Source organism: Leuciscus leuciscus (genome assembly GCF_965113295.1).
Source record: "Leuciscus leuciscus genome assembly, chromosome: 9".
In the NCBI taxonomy this organism is placed as follows: domain Eukaryota; kingdom Metazoa; phylum Chordata; class Actinopteri; order Cypriniformes; family Leuciscidae; genus Leuciscus; species Leuciscus leuciscus.
Genome location: NC_138733.1, coordinates 5,189,920 through 5,202,016, shown reverse-complemented (window position 1 = coordinate 5,202,016; position 12,097 = coordinate 5,189,920). Strand labels below are relative to the sequence as shown.

General features: G+C 34.4%; 1 protein-coding gene across 2 annotated transcripts in view; it reads right to left on the bottom strand.

Annotated features, from left to right (window-relative positions):
• Positions 1 to 12,097, bottom strand: part of clcn2b (chloride channel, voltage-sensitive 2b) — an 82,133-nt gene that overhangs the window by 19,185 nt on the left and 50,851 nt on the right. For both annotated transcript variants that reach the window (XM_082179970.1, XM_082179971.1), the window contains exons 13-18: positions 8,961 to 9,030; positions 6,965 to 7,075; positions 4,803 to 5,016; positions 1,510 to 1,643; positions 519 to 709; positions 303 to 414 (exon numbers count right to left, since the gene is read on the bottom strand). In XM_082179970.1, the coding sequence (XP_082036096.1) occupies positions 303 to 414; positions 519 to 709; positions 1,510 to 1,643; positions 4,803 to 5,016; positions 6,965 to 7,075; positions 8,961 to 9,030 (832 nt within the window). The remainder of the gene's footprint in view (positions 1 to 302; positions 415 to 518; positions 710 to 1,509; positions 1,644 to 4,802; positions 5,017 to 6,964; positions 7,076 to 8,960; positions 9,031 to 12,097) is intronic.

Genomic DNA, 12,097 nt, shown 5'->3' with positions numbered 1-12,097 from the left:
GGATAGATGCACTTTTATCATGGATAGATGCACTTTTATGGACTTCAAAACAGAAACAGTGATTCACTGCCATTATAAAGCTTGGAAGAGCCAAGACATTTTTTAATATAACTCTGATTGTGTTCAGCTGAAAGAAAAATGTCATATACACCTAGGATGACTTCAGGGTGAGTAAATCATGGGTTAATTTTCATTTTTGGGTGAACTATCCCTTTCAACTATCAAAATAGGAGGAAAACAATATGTAGTGTGAAAAGCACTATACAAATCAACTTGAGGTCTAACTGTGTGTGTGATATTACTTGTGGGGATCTCAATGTTCTTCTCGGCCACAGGCGTCCTCTTCAGCGCAGGTTTAAGAGGTTTCGGGGAGATCGGACGAACGGGTATAAACGACGACTCTTCTGTGGAGATCTACAATTTACACACACACATTCAAGATCATGCCTCAACAAATCTGAAACGCTGTTGAAAAGGTCATTCTGATGCGAGAGTCAGAAAACTGTGCGCACTCTGACCTGGAAGCGGACCTCGTGGTTGACCTTTTGACCCCCCTCCTCGCTGCTGGGAGTGCTGGCCACAGACACACGCTTTCTCTCGGCGTCGACTCGGTCTCGTATGAACTCCAGACGCCGAGGACGACCCAGATGCTCGTTCAGGAGCGCCTGTAACTGAGCGCGCTCAATAGAGCCCAGCAGGATCATGGACTCTGTGAGAGAGAGAGAGAGAGAGAGAGAGAGAGAGAGAGAGAGACGAGAGCAAAAGTGACAGTTTTAGAATGTTTCAAAAGATTCTATTTCAAATAAATGCTGTTCTTTTAGAACTTTCTATTCATCAAAGAATCCTGAGAACTTTCCAACTGTTTTCAACATTGATTATAGTCAGAAATGTTTCTTGATCATCAAATCATCATATTAGACTGATTTCTGAAGGATCATGTGACACTGAAGACTGGAGTAATGATGCTGAAATTCAGCTTTGATCACAGGAATAAATTACACTTTACTATATATTCACATAGAAAACAGCTGCTTTAAATTGCAATACTGTATTAATTTAAATTTGTACTGTATTTTTGATCAAATAAATGCAGCCTTGGTGAGCAGAAGAGACTTCTTACAATTTTTTTTTTACATTTTACAAACTTTTGAACGGTAGTCCAAAAATTTAAAATTAAAAATAAAAAATAAAATAAAAAAGATTTGAAAAAAAAAATTAAGTTACAGTATATTTAAATTAGGACTGTCAAGTGATTAAAATTAGTTATTCTAATTTACTGCAAATTAAAAAAGTCATTATTGTGTTAAATGAGTTTGATTGTTTTTCACATCATGCCAGCTTCTGTGGCTATTTTCATGAAAAGAAACATTTATGGTAAAACTATATCAGGTTTTTACCATTTATTTTCTCTAAAACTACATTTGGTTTCACTGTGCTAAAAATGTAATATATATATATTTTTTTTTTTTCCTCATATGATTATTCCCACCACATGTGCATGTGCTGTACCTGCAGACTCCACCAGTGCCAGTGTTTTGAGGTTTCCTGTGGTGAGGACGTCGTGAAGGTCTCTGTACGTGCAGTTCAGTGTGATATAGCGAACATTCCTGACCATGATGTCCTCCACACGAATATTATACTTCCTGCAGAAGAGATTTCCCACAGTTATGCAATCACTGCAGCAGAATTCATAATCCCCATTACAGCCAGCGCCATTAAAGAGTCTTTCTATACGTTCTTTTGATTTATTATTAGCGTGTTTGTTAAGTCAGCACTACTACTATTGCTCAAACTTAGAGTTAGTGAACAGGCACAACATTAAAACAGCACAAGAACTGGCTTCTTTCAAGCACATCAAAAGTCTGTTGTGATTATAATAATTCATATTATTTTAAACTAACCACATTTTATTTTTCACAGTTTACACATATACTATTCATCCAGACTTAAGCATTCAAACTTGTTAGTGTGTTATTTTAATATCATTGAGATCCTATTACAGCTTTTATCAACATGTTGAATTAGTTCTTATTTTTATATAAAAAATTTTGTGCAAGTTTTAGTAATTTTTTCTGTTTTCTGTTTTATTTTATTTTATATGTCTATACATAGTTTTTAATTGATCTCTGTTTCAGTTTTAGTTATTTTAGTACATCAAGTTTAAATTAAAATGAGAAATGTTTTGCTTTTGGCAATTAGCTCAAATAAAATAAGTTTAAGTTGTTTTATATTTTATTTTATTTTATTTTATTTTATTTTATTTTATTTTATTTTATTTTATTTTATTTTATTTTATTTTATTTTATTTTATTTTATAAACCGTTTAGTTAACGGTTCTTTAATTTCATGCAACAATTATTTTATTTATTTATTTATTTATTTATGGTTTTAGTTTTAGTCACAAACAATATCCCAGTTTGTAACCAACGTTTTAGTAGGAAACATAATCACACAAATATTATATTTTATTAATAGGATATAAATATTTTTCAATTACTACAAAATAAACATTTTGTTCTGGAAAAAGTGCGATCTAGAGACACAAACCATCCAGAGAACCACAAACACCACTCACATTTACTTCAGAAAATGCACAAATATATTTAATATGCATAAACGCCAAATTGATAATTTTGCTTTTGTGATGATTTCAGGTGTTGGCGACGCAAAGACTTCAGATAACGACAACTTCTCACACATTATCCTTATATTATAATCACTACAAGCACAAGGTGTAATTGCTGCCTAACACGTTCATTATGTACGTGATGAACCACATAAGGCATTATATTATAGCTGTGTATGACTGTCATACGCACATTACTTTGATACGCTCATCTGATAACAGAATACTTTGTAATTTTTTAACACTGAAACAAGCATTTTCTGTAAGGCTGCTTTTAAACAATATGTATAGTTTCAAACTTGAACTGAATAGAATTTTGTTGGCATACAAGACATATTTTGTTCCTTTATTGATTGACATTTTGGCAGCATTGTGTGTAAAACAGACGAGCCAATAAAACACGCTGAAATGAGAGTCAAATGACAGAGAGAGAGGACGAGATACAGAGCAGTGAATGTCAATGAGTGTGTGTGTGTGTGTGTGTGTGTGTGTGTGTGTGTGTGTGTGTGTGTGTGTGTGTGTGTGTGTGTGTCCTGCTGAGAAGTGAGTTTTCTGCAGATTCTAACTCAGCAAAAAAAATCTAGCTTCCCTCTCGCTCTCTCTCTCTCACTCTCTCTCTCTCACTCTCTCTCTCTCACACACACACACACACACACACAGAGTTATGTAATTGTTCTCTTGACAGGTATAAATTCGTCTCTGAGAAGTTGTAGATGAGTTTGACACCAGGGCAGAAACACAATCATTCAGAGCAAAAGACCTGTGTGTGTGTGTGTGTGTGTGTGTGTGTGTGTGTGTGTGTGTGTGTGTGTGTGTGTGTGTGTGTGTGTGTGTGTGTGTGTGTGTGTGTGTGTGTCACTGCTACCATTTCAAACTTTGAAATCCTGAACATCTGAAACCCTCAGAAACTAAGATTTATGTGTGTATTGCACAGTTTGCCATTAGTCTGATGTGTTGTGTGTGTTGTGTAACTTTAGACCGTGTTTGCACACAGATTGTCCATTTACACTAATTAAGAGGAAACACCATCTCTGTCTTGAGGACTGTGAGTGCCACTCAATTAAATGAAGGAAAAAAGTGCATTAATGCCAAATAAATGTAAATCACTTTAATTAACAAACAAAGATTTAAAGTAAATTTGTTAATGTAGTTAAAAGTAACAAGAAAATAATATTTTAATATTTTAATTGCATTAAAAAAGCATTTGCCACTTATTTCATTTATTAAGTCATTACAGTGGTTGAGTTATTAGTTCTGAAACCTGCAAGTGAATCAACATTTACGCCACTTCAGGAACTTCCTGTGAGTTTTTAAGGAACGCAGATTTGGATTTATGATGACACTGCAAAAATTATTTTCGTACTTTTGTTATTTTTCTCTTGTTTTCCAATACATTTATCTAAACATTCTTATAATAAATTATTTTTATTTTTCAGAAAGCATGACTTAATATCTTTTGGTTCTCAACTAAAGGTATCAAAATTAAGTGAGTTTTAGCTTAAAATGGGCTCAGAAAATGTAGGATTGTTTTTATATTTGTACTGGAAAACAAGACAAAGATACTGAGTAAGAATTTTTTTTTTTTTTTTTGCAGTGTTAAAAAATAAGAACTGTATTTAAAGAAACTTTCCTTACAATATAATTCCACACAACCCAGTGTTTTTTAAGCATCACTGAGATACTATTATAGTTTTAAAAAATAGTTTTTTTTTAACATTTTCCGTTTTAATTTATTTTACTCAGTTTTATTAATTTTGTTGCATGGTTTTGTTATGATATTTATATAGTTTTTATAAATGTTTATTTCAGATTTAGCTTTAATTGGTTTAGCACATCAAGTTAAAACGAAATGAAAATGAGAAAAAGTTGCTAAAATAAAATAAAAGTTTAAGTTTTGACGAAAACGAAAATGTTTTGTTACGGTTTTAGTTTAATTTAACTATAATAACCCTGACACAGCCAGACTTAAAGATACATTTTGAAATTATTGTATGTTTGTTGTAAAATGTAAGTTGTAAAATGTAAACGTAGTCACAAATCAGGGGAATGACTTGATGTAACTGTGACTGACTGAGATAAAAGAGTGTTTTTGTACGTCTACATTCTGTGATAGTTCCTGAATCCTTCAAAACACTGTGTTGAGGAAGCAGAACGTGTGTGAAGAGCCAGGACTCACTCGTGGTGCCCCCAGCCGAGCTCGGGCAGGTACGGCAGCTTCTTGATGCGGATAATAGAGTCGTAGATGGACGGCTGGAGACTCTGAGCGACGGCGTTGGCCAGAATCACAGCGATCATGATGGGCAGAATGTGACTTATCTGACCCGTCAACTCAAACACGATCACGGCTGTGGAGACGGTGTGTGTGACGGCTCCGGATAACGCCGCCGCTCCTAAACACAGAGAGAGAGAGAGAGATTTAAACACAAGCCACTATAGACAAAACCAATGTTTTTTTATACACTAGTCAGTTATGCTTCATTTTGTAAAAGTTATGGCTAATGTAAAAGAAAACATCCAAAACACACTTTTAAGTGTTTATTTTATTGCACTTTATCTATTTGCATCTGTAGATTTCAATTACAATACATATGAGACCCTACATCACAGAAGCAGTCACATGTCGCACGGGTATATCTGTGGCAATAGCCAACAATACATTGTATGGGTCAAAATTATCCATTTTTCTTTTATGGCAAAAATCATGAGGATATTAAGTAAAGATCATGTTCCATGAAGATATTTAGTAAATTTCCTTCCGTAAATATATAAAACATGTATGTGTGTGAGTGAATGCTGCACAATCGTGAACATACATGAACAACTTTAAAGGAGATTTTCTCAATGTTTCGATTTTTTTGCTCCCTCAGATTCCAGATTTACAATAGTTGTATCTCGACCAAATATATAACAAACCATACGTCAATGGAAAGCTTATTTATTCAGCTTTCAGATGCTGTATAAATCTCAATTTCAACAAATTGACCCATGTGACTGGTTTCGTGGTCCAGGGTCACATCTTTCAAGGCTGTGAGTTTTTCCTCCACTTCAGCAACACTTCTATACGCCAACATTTACAGTTTTACTCCCATCTATGTGCTGAAGGTTTTTACTGAGTGGTTTGTTTATTTTACATTCATTAGATTTTTTTTATTACATTTTGTTCCTAAAAACATGGAGAAAATATTTTTTTCTGGCTGTTTACTGTATTTTCTGATTTATGTGAGTGATAAAAAGAGATATCCAAAATCCCCATGATAAAAACTCCACTATGTCAACAAGAGAGAGCGTTTTAACAAAACAAATTAATTACATTAATGGTTCACTTTAAATTAATAAGGCAAAAAGAAAACAAACAATGCAAAATAAACACAAACTGTTGGACCAATTGGACTCATGAATTGACAAGAGCAGGAATACACTGAATTCAATTCAAAGAAATTTCACACGTCACATGTGTGCAACACTAATGTAAACTTATAAACAAACTGTAAATATGAATGAAATTGATATCTACACTTCTAGTTATACCTTAATTTTTCTGAAAAACATTTTTTAGTATTGCTATTTTTCTAGATTCAAGATTTTGATTGGTCACATACAGTTATATACATGATACAACTTGCAGTGAAATGTAAATCTGGTAAGATACTTAGATTGTGCATTAAATATAAATAAATAAGGGTCAAAATAAAAAAAAGGGTCAAAATAGGTCAAAATTATCCAAAAATTATTGGTTACATTTTACAAAAAGGTCTCATATGTTCACATTAGTTAAAACATCAGCTAACATGAACATTTATATTTTTACAGCATTTATTCTAATGTTAACAAATACAACCTTTGACTTTAATAATGTATTAGTAAATGTTGAGAATAACATGAACTAAAATTAATAAATGCAATAGAAGTGTTGGTCATTATTAGATCATTTTAACTAATGTTAATAAATGAAACCATATTGTAAAGTGTTACCAATTTATTAAGCAAAGATATTCTATTAAAGGGCAATTGTTTGTGTCAAAATCATACACTTCTCTAAACCCTTCTCTATATTGTCTGTTAAACTATAATTAAAATAATAATTATTCAAGAGGGGTTATTGTTATTGCATAATTAAATCTAGTGGCTACTAATCAAAGACTTACTAACAATGAAAACCAACAATTCACTAAACCACCCAACACAACACAACTCAATCATTGCCTCTTAAAATCACTATGGCAACACTGAGGCAATTTCCATGAAAGGTAATTAGCTGTGATGAAGGTGTGTGTGTGTGTGTGTGTGTGTGTGTGTGTGTGTGTACATCACATGTATGAGCATGAGTTTGTTCCTCACCCACAACAGCGTATCCTCCAGGCACTATGGGATAGATGATTCCATCTGTATTAATTCCCTCTGGAAACCAAGCGGCCATACTTTCACCCACCAAACGGCCAAACGCAGCACCTGAAACACACACACACACACACACATTTAATTTAATATTCAACAATATTATTGATCTGCCGGCATTGACACCATTATATGAGAACTGAATTGAGCTGGACAATGACATCACAGTTTACTCCAGAGTGGCTATATATATATAAATTAACTAAATTAATAACTTTTCTTTTTTCTTTTTACAACAAAATGAACCATCACTGAACTTACTCAAGCTGGACTATGACGCCATTTTCTTCTAGAAACAAACATTATTTTTTCCTGTTATCGCTGTAAAGCTGCTTTGAAACAGTCAGTATTGTAAAAAGCGCTATATAAATAAAGGTGACCTGACATTCACGTCACATTTTAATGTCTCCATCATTTTTGATTAAATATATCACATACAATATTTTGAAAATGTAATATTTTAAGACAAAATACTATAGTTTTGTTTCATGCTCTGTTCAATTTTGAGATATTGTTGGTTTGCATCCATTATATATCTTCTTTCAGACAAAATACACAATTAAGTGTTAATTTTTATTGCACTTTATGTACTTGCATCTGTAGGTTTCAATTACACCACATATCTTTAAAGTCGGTGAGTTTTTCCTCCACTTCCGCAGCACTTACATACACCAAAACTTACAGTTTTATTCCCATCTATATTCTGAAGGTTATTACTGAGGGGTTTGTTCATATATTATTCGCCTGATATTTTTTAACATTTTATTCCTATAACATGGTGAAAACGTTTTTTTCTATCAGTTTACAGTATTTTCTGATTGATAAAAGGAGAAATCCAAAATCCCCTCAGTGAAATCCTTCAACTCTAATAGGTCATCAAAATAAAAAATAAAAAGGGTTTTGAACGTGACTTTATCCAACGTTAAGATTTATGTTCTGGAAACATATGCAAATTAGTGCGATTATATAAACAATCATAGAAAACATGCAAATTATTTATCAAATAAATTTAATTCGATATTGCCTTGTTTGTAAATTTAAACCTAACATTAAAACTTGTAAGTTAACACAACTGTCTTAATCTACTGTGATTAATCAACTATAGTGAGATATATTAGTTAAGTTTTTACCCTATTTACCTAAGGTATCTTGCCTTAAAAAGCAATATTTTAAAGGAAAAACCCAAACGCACTAGCCTGGGAAAACCCAGACAAACTTCCGGCAAATTTAGATTTGCTCTGCAAGTAGTCTGGCAAAGAGCCCATTCAAGCTGATTTCTAATCCGTCCAAATCGAGGCACCAATCAGTAACGTTGGGGTGAGCTTTACACGATGACGATCGCTCTGATTGGTTTTAGGTCTATCCAATTGCGCCCAGAGGCATTTGAGCGACGTCCGTTGGTGAAGCGCACTCAACTTTTAAATGCATTATTATATTCAAATTGCAAACACATGAGGACAGTCTCCATGAAAGACCCACTAGCAGATGAACGTGCTGCTACATTTCTCTCCGAAACGGTAGGAAATTAAATTAGATTTAATAGAGGATTTTAACTGTGACAAGATGATTGACAGGGCAGTTTACGTGACAGGATGCACGCGACAGATCCGTCCGATAAAGATGACGAAGTAGTATGTCCCAAAGCTTGCCTACTTTTTTGCTACACATTCAAAAGTAAATACCTTTTCTTCACAAAAAGAGTACATACTTTTATGGCGTAGTGTAACTTAGGCGAATTGGGACGCAGCATATGGCTTTACACGATGACGATCGCTCTGATTGGTTTTAGGTCTATCCAATTGCGCCCAGAGGCATTTGAGCGACGTCCGTTGGTGACGCCCCTTTGGAAATGAGTTATTAATGAAGCTTTGCCAGACCATAACTAAGTTACTACTGAGAATGGTCTGGTTTTAACCAGGCTAGCGAAGAACACACTTACCAATGACAAACACAGGCATGAAGGCTCCACAAGGCACAGGAAGGGTTGTGGCTAAAGCAGACATCCAGAACTGCACGAGAAACAACAGTAACACTCAGTTAAACACAAAGAAACACTTTTTTTTGTAATATTTCACAAAAATCCAATACCTCTGCAACAACGTTTCTGCTGATGTAACCAAGGAGAGAGAGGAGAATATTAGCCAATAATATCATCAGTGTTGAGGGATTAACTAACTAAAGTGGTAAAGCTATTATCTTGCTAGAATTCATTTTTCAGTAGCATGACAGTAATTCTGTTTTTTTCATTAACAAGCTACTTTTTTTCCCCAACATGTAGTGTAGTGTGGAAAATTACATTGCTGGATATTACAGAGCAATAGCAGCAACACACGTATGAAATTAAAACTGAAAACAGCCCATAGCAACAAGAAAAGAAAAAAAGCTATTTTATAGATTCCAAGTGAGAATTTGGAGAATTCGCCTGTCTCTCCACACACACAATAGCCTGAAATATGACAAACCATAGGGGTGTGATATTCACACATGCGCCTGTGTGCGTCACATACTTACGCAAAATCTGTCATGTCTGTCATCTGCATGACAGTTATGCATAGACTGTATGATTTCCTCAACAGACGAAAATAGAAAATTTTATAAACGTCAGATGTAAAGTATCACGACCAGTACTTTCTGACAATTTCATCCATAATCGACTCAAAAGATCAGCACATTACAAGAAAAGAAATATTAAAACTAAAGTATATTTTTTAGAAATTATAATTAACAAAAAAAACAAGCATACACAGGGCTCAATGCTAAGGATATTTTTCTGGGCCAGTGGTTTACTTGCCCTGCCAAAGTTTTCACTAGCTCCACCCCAAAAACATTTAAATAAATACATTTTGTTGTTGTTTTGACCCATGTAACATGATATTCCAATAAATAAGCCACCAAAATTTCAGAAATTTCACAATTCTAGATTGATCCCATTTTCAATTCCACAACAAAAACTACTAGCCTAACTAATGTAAAGTTCAAACGTTATTGAAGACCAGCGAGTCTTCAGTCATAAAATAAGAACAAATAAAATAAAATAAACAAGAAACAGCTAAAATAATTACAACAGAACAAAGATACAAATGAAATAAACAGTGCTTTAAGATTTTCAGATAAGTCTGTCTAACAGTGGAGAATGTAATAATCAAATGTAAAATAACACTGCATAGTATTCCGTATGAATTAAATATAGATTAATCCTAGTTAAAACTACAAAAGTTGTTCAGTCAAGATCAGTGAGTGATTTTCTCTGTCTTTTGTCGTTTAATTAACAATAATTGCACAAACGGCAGCAGGAATATTAGGCTGTTGTCACTTTAAGAGAGAATGCACAGATCCAATATACTGATACATATGCATTTTCTTTGTCAACTGTTTATGTTCAGTTAAGACATTGACAGTAGGGCGCGTTTCCATTACAGATTTGCGCAAAACTTTTGCGATTTTTTCTAAATGTCGACAAAAAACTATTGTGAAATGACGGCGTTTCCATTAACCGATGTTATGCGACTAAAACTTCTTCTCGCGATTAGTAAATCCAAAAACCATGGCAACGGACAATGGTAGGTTTCTGTACTATATCCCAGCCACTGCACTAGCTATTATTATTAATGGAAGGAGACGTGTGTGTGTTATCCAAGCATTAATGGTAAGGAACGACCCTTATTATACTTGTGAGCAGCACATATGAGGAGTTTCTGGGTGTTTCTCCCTCATTTCTGCTTCGAGGTCTTGATTGTGACATTTATTTGAGGTTTAGAATCCATTATTCCTGTAATTCTCTTGTCTTATATGAATTTAATAAAGAGCTCTGTCTCGTCTTCTGTCCAAACACACCACGTCATCTACGTCAGCTGACCCGTAAATGCGCAAAAACTGTTTCCATTGCAGTTTTGCGAAATATTTCTTTTTTGAAATTGCCTGAAAAACCTCCTCATGCGAGCGGAAAAACATTTTTGCGATAAATGGGAGTTTTTGTGAAATTGACGTGTTTCCATTGGGTGTTTTTTCAATTCGCAATTTCAATTTGCGCAATTTGAAGGGTAATGGAAACGCGGCTAGTGTTTACGTGAATACTCCCCAAGGCGGACATTTTGACATACTTTTGTTGTGTGTATTTTTTGGTTCAGGCAGAAGTTGTGAGAGAGAACTCGATTTGTGAAAGAGAACGCTGTTTTCTGAGCGCACACTCACAGAGAGCTGAATTGAGTTTTCATGTCTTCTTACGATTGAATCTGAATGGTTAAAAATCACTTGAATGTTTAAATTGAAAATACTTAAAAACACGTGCAAATGACAAACTTGCATGATGATGCAAGCATTGGCCAGACTGAACAAGTGGCAGTTCTGTCAACTGTCCCGAGAGTCTTGTAATGATAGTTTCAGGCAGTCCTCATTGCCTTGAATCAGAAGTTTGAGAAAAAGTTCTTCGCAAAAGAAGCAAACAGAATAAAATGATAAAAGTGTGCATTGTGTGTGTGATCTCATTAGTGAACAACACAAGAAAATCCAAAGTCACCTTTCATTTTAATAACAGTCTATTTGAGAAAGATAAAATGCCAACGCACAAACACGCCCAACAAGTCTGAACTTTTGCTCCAATCTGGAAACAGAATTTCAGTTTATTTGTTAATTAGACACAGGAACACACACACACACACACACACACGTATAGATAAAGAAAGGTAAAACACACACCCCCACATGTCACTTGGTACTGAATGTGAGGTGAGTCCTGAAATGAACTGTGAGTAATTAGCAAATCAATCTAATTGGCTGATTCAGAACAACAGAAGTTAATTAATAGAGAAAGTAAAACAAGCACAAGAACAAACACACACACACACACACACACACACACAGAGCACAATCGATGTTTCCTGCGAGAACAGAACAGATCCTGGTGGAGGTTGAGGTGGGATTGAGTGAGAACGTTATATAAGTGTGAATTATGCTGGAGAGTGTTTGAAAGCTGTGGGTGGATCGAGAGATCATTGCATAATATTCTCTCTTTCCTTTCTTCCTCTCAGACACTCTCTCTCTCTCTCTCTCTTGGCACTGAAGAATGGACAGACTCGC